The 5000-nt window shown below is 30.5% G+C and overlaps 1 protein-coding gene across 1 annotated transcript in view; it reads right to left on the reverse strand.

Annotated features, from left to right (window-relative positions):
• Positions 1–4877: 4877 nt before the first annotated feature.
• The window catches only part of LOC133299564 (U-box domain-containing protein 21-like), a 528-nt gene continuing 405 nt past the window's right edge, over positions 4878–5000 (reverse strand). Inside the window, exon 1 of the mRNA XM_061499031.1 lies at positions 4878–5000. This exon is cut by the window's right edge and continues 405 nt beyond it. Within this exon, the coding sequence (XP_061355015.1) occupies positions 4878–5000 (123 nt within the window).

Below are 5000 nucleotides of genomic sequence, written 5' to 3' on the forward strand. Positions count from 1 at the left end.
AATTCATACAATGATTTGCATTGTTTTAAACTTTCCATTTTAAGTAAGTTCTTAAAAAAAAAATTATATGTGTCATGGGCCAAGTGGGACATGATCCATGGTGCAACTTAATTAATTTAAATGTTAAATTAATAAAATTAATTTGAATTCTAATTTTGAATTTAAAATTTTGAATTTAAATTTTGAATTTTTATATAGTCATGGAATTAGCTTTGATGACAATGGAGAAAATTAAGAAAACTAATTAGTTAGATTGACCGACTCAAAATTAAGGAAAACCAATTAATTAGATTGATTGGTTGAAATTAGGGAAACCAATCAATTGGATTGATCGACTACAAAAAAGAAATTACCCAATATGATTGGGAAGTGATGAGGCGTTAATCAATGGGTTGATTAGAGATCATATTTAGTTTCCCTTTTTCCTTAATTAAATGAGACATTTTTCTTATTTTGCTTCATCCAAAACCCTAGCCGAAAATTACTCCATTTTTTAGAAAGTTGGCTTATGTGCACATATTTCTTCTATTCTCTGCCTGTTTTTCTTCTTCTTCTCAACCTGTTTTTCTGCATTATGTATTCCAAATATAATTTCTTGAGGAATCCAAGTGTGAGTGGGTGAAGTCCCATATTGGTTAAGAATGGATTAAGTGAGCACTATATAAGTGGAAGGACTCATGCATCTTGTAAAGAACTAATTCAACCTAAAAGCTTAAGCTGTTGGGTGAGGCTATATTAATGACTTTATATATCTCTAACACGCCCCTTCCCTAGAGAGCTCATTGGGCTTGCAAGGTGGATGATGCATTAAGCCCAGCCTATCTGTGCAGTGGCGAACCCAGAAAAATTTCTTTATGTCTGCACATTTAAGACGGGAGTTCGCACCCCCGAATATTTTTTTTAAAGATCATGATCTAATTTTTGCTTCCACTTCAAAAGTAAAGCTTTGGTGAATCAACCAAAGTTTTAAGAAAATAATCGATAATGATAATTAAAAAATAAATAAACACCACAAAAGACATTTGTAAAATATAGTACAATTGTAAGGGTTAACCGATCAAAAACCCACCTTTGTCAATGTCTATTTGATCCAAAGTTGACCACTTTTGTTTCACAAAAAACCGTAAAAAATTTTGTGTGATTCTCCTCCATTTGATGAAGATTGAATTTCAGGAATCATTGATATTTATTAAGATTTGGAGCTAATAAGGTTTATGTTTAAAAAAAGAAAAGCGACAAAGCAATGTGCTAGGGTTTAAGCTTTAAGCTTTTAATTGTAGGGGTTGGTTGGGTTGAGCCTATTTTTACCTTTTTCCTTTCAATCTTCCTATTTCTTTTTTTTACTTAACCTAAATCACCCACCCCATGTGAAAAAAAAATTCTCCAATTTTTTATCTGCGAGTACAGACAATTGCAACCACCTGGGTCCGCCATTGTATATGTGCTATGAAATTTCACAAAGAAAATAGGGGCGACGAGGATCGAACTCGGGACACCGAGGCTCTGATACCTTATAAATAACCAATTTAATGCATTAGTTCTTCACACACCTAATGCCTTAAGATTTTGAGTTTGATTGTGGTGTTCCGAACCCTGTTAATGTTGTTGCTCACTTGGCACATGATTGGTGGACTCTCCCCGCCATAAGCTCCCCGTTGACGCCCAACAAATTTTATAAAGAATATTAATCCTACCAAGGAGGAGTGCAGGATTAATGTTAGGACTTGGAAGGTTCTTAATTTGTATCGGAAATATTGTGATGACAATGTGGATATGGTTCTATTGGATAAACAGGTAATACTTTTGGTTTCTATTTAGCATAACTGTTGTGAAATGTTATAATTTGGTTTTCATTGTTAATTAAATAACTTTGTATAACATTTTGATGCAGGGTGGTGATTTGGATCATTGCCCATAAAAACTTAACATTCTTAATGACAAATTCATGCTATTTAAAGTCAATGTGAAAAAGAAGAACTTGGAATCATACACGGAGCCAAAATATCAAGTATCTAAAGTTTTCTGCAACGAAACTGTTATCGCACCATACCTTAAGTCTATTGTTGACCCGAATGTATGTTGTTTTCAATTTCAAACATTTGTTATATTAGTACTTTGTATTAGTTTTACAAATATTTTTAATTTTCATAATCAAATAGTATTCAATAATATTGGCGACACAGATGTTGTATCAGCAAATCCGGAAAGAACTACAATATCTTTAAATTAAAATAAGATTTTATCAATTAAATATTTTTTGCATTATTTATATAACGTTTCATAATTTTATACTGTTTTTTTGTAACATAATTTTATACAATTTTAATGTCTTACCAGGATGACGAGAGTCAAACACGTGATAGTGTCGATGTTGTTGATGTTTCCCTCACTTTGTTGTCACCGTTGATTATAAAATCTGATGCCGTCAAGGATGAAAATTTTAATTGTTCAATTAACTGTCCTAACAAAAAGATTAAGATAGAGAAAGAGTTAAGATCAAACATGTGATATTTACCCATTTGTATGTTTATAATTTTCTACTACATATTATTTCTATATTCTATATTATTAATACAGTATAGTGAACTCGACAAATTTTTTTTTAATCAGTTCTATTGCTGAAGTCGGAGACACCTTGAAGAAAGGGAAGTTTTGTATAGACAGAGCTACTGGGGAAGAAGTTGTGTAGCATCAACATTGTTCTGGGTGCTGTTGAACTATATATTTGAGAATTATTAGACAATTAGCAAATATACAATGTCTAAATATTTATTTGACGTTTGATTGAATAATTGTGGATGATTGTTTAATTTTTAACATGAGGTTAAACATTAATTATTTGACGTTATAATATTTAATATAATCTAAATTTTTTGTGTTTGTTTTTCTTCTTCATCTTCTGAAGTTAATCTTCGGAAATAATTAATATACAATAACTCGCTTATTACTTGAAATTTTGAAATATTTATTCCTTTGTTTGATTACGAAAAAAAAAATTTAATAAAATACATTTATGGTAAACCATCTTCTACTAAAAAAAATGAAGAAACACATTATGCATCGTAAAACTATGTTTGTCGTTAAATTTTTTATCATCCATGTGTCTACACTTCAACCGACTTCTTTTAATTTATATGTATCAGGAAGTTTTTTTTGTGTAAACTACATGTTAGTCTCTTAATCCTAATTTTTTTTTAAAACCTTCGGATATTCCTTTTTTTTCTTAAACCTTCTTATAATGGTTGATTCTTCATCTTCTACAAAGCGAAGAGCGATTGAGAAATAAAGACAGATGCCCTTGAATTTTCTTCCAAGGAATTTGTTATTGCAGATTTTTGGAGTCACTAATATAACAATCTTTGAGTCTATTATAGATACTATTCAATATTAAGTTGCATATCTCTTATCTATTTTATCTTTTAGTTATTTTAAATTTGCATTAATTTTTACGAGACATACAAACCAACTTCTTTTTTTCTCTGTGCATCTCACGGGTTAAAATACTAGTATATATATATATATATATATATATATATATATATATATATATATATATATATATATATAGGAGGGATCTTTTAACTCCGGTGTAAGAGTTAAAAGTCTTACTATTCATCTTAACCATTGATTTTCGCTCATCTAACGGCTATAGTTTATTGAGTTATACCAATTATCTACATTGGTATAACTCAATAAATTATCTACAGTGAATGTAGATAAGTTATCTACATTCACTCTCAAAATAACATCGTTTTGTGTTGAAAAATTAAAAAATTATAATGAGAAAGACAATTATAACCCTGAAATAGATTATAATTATAAAAATATCTTGATTTTCGTCCCAAAAAGACATCGTTTTGGGTTCAATGTAGATAACTTATCTACATTGACTACAGAAAAAATGAACCTATTAATTAATTTTTAATTTCAAATAAATGATAACCGTTAGATGAACGAAAATCAACGGCTGAGATAGGGAGTAAGACTTTTAAATCTTACATGGGAGTCAAAGATCCCTCCCTCCATATATATATATATATATATATATATATATATATATATATATATATATATATATATATATATGGAAAAAGACTTTTCATGTTGCATAAGAAGTCTCCTCTCCTACCACTCTCACTTCGATGTTCGTACTAATCACTTTTCTATTTTTTTTTCTTTAAGGTGGGCCCCACTTCTTTCTCTCTTTGTAGAAAAACTTGAATTTCTCATGCAACATGAGAAATTGCAAGCCCTATATATATATATATGGCTTATCGTTTCTCAAGTCACTTGAGATAACTTTGTCTCCGGCCACTAAATCATAATCGTACAAAGATAGGTGACAAAGGAAAAGAGAGAATAAGGGGCTTTTTGACCATTATAGCCTTTTTTTAATAATTAATTACCAAATTGACCATATTTATAAACTATTTCAAAAATTTAACCTCTCCAAAAAACATAACACCAATCTGCCCCTATTTGACCATTGACCATGAAGCCTACCCGGGTACCTCCCTCCCTACCCGGGTATTTTTTGAAAATTTTATCCTACCCGGGTAAGGGAGGGAGGTACCCGGGTATATTTCATAAATCTGAGTAAAAGTTTGAATTATTTACCCGAGGCTTTCTTCTGGATTCTGCACTCTTGCATTCTGCAACCAATGTATTCCTTTGGATCAAATATCTTATCTTTGGATGTCTCATATCTCAAATTTTAGAAAACTGAATTTAAAAACTTCAATTTAGTGTTAGAAATACAATTTGTATCTTTTGTATGTGACTGTGTGTCTTTGTACAAGAGTGTATTCTGTTTCTACGAAATGACCTATACAAATAAATAAATAAAAGGGAAATTAAATATCATCCTCATGGATCAATCAGAAGGGCTTCTTAAGGTGCTTGAAATCCAATGAGGAATCAACACAATCTGCTTTGCTCCTGTAACAATTCAACAACCTCAACAACTCGGTAGCCTTCTCCTTTGTGTCCTCACCACAACC

The sequence above is a fragment of the Gastrolobium bilobum genome, unplaced genomic scaffold (genome assembly GCF_033153095.1).
Source record: "Gastrolobium bilobum isolate Gb01-03AN ecotype WA unplaced genomic scaffold, APGP_CSIRO_Gbil_v1 utg72547, whole genome shotgun sequence".
NCBI lineage: Eukaryota > Viridiplantae > Streptophyta > Magnoliopsida > Fabales > Fabaceae > Gastrolobium > Gastrolobium bilobum.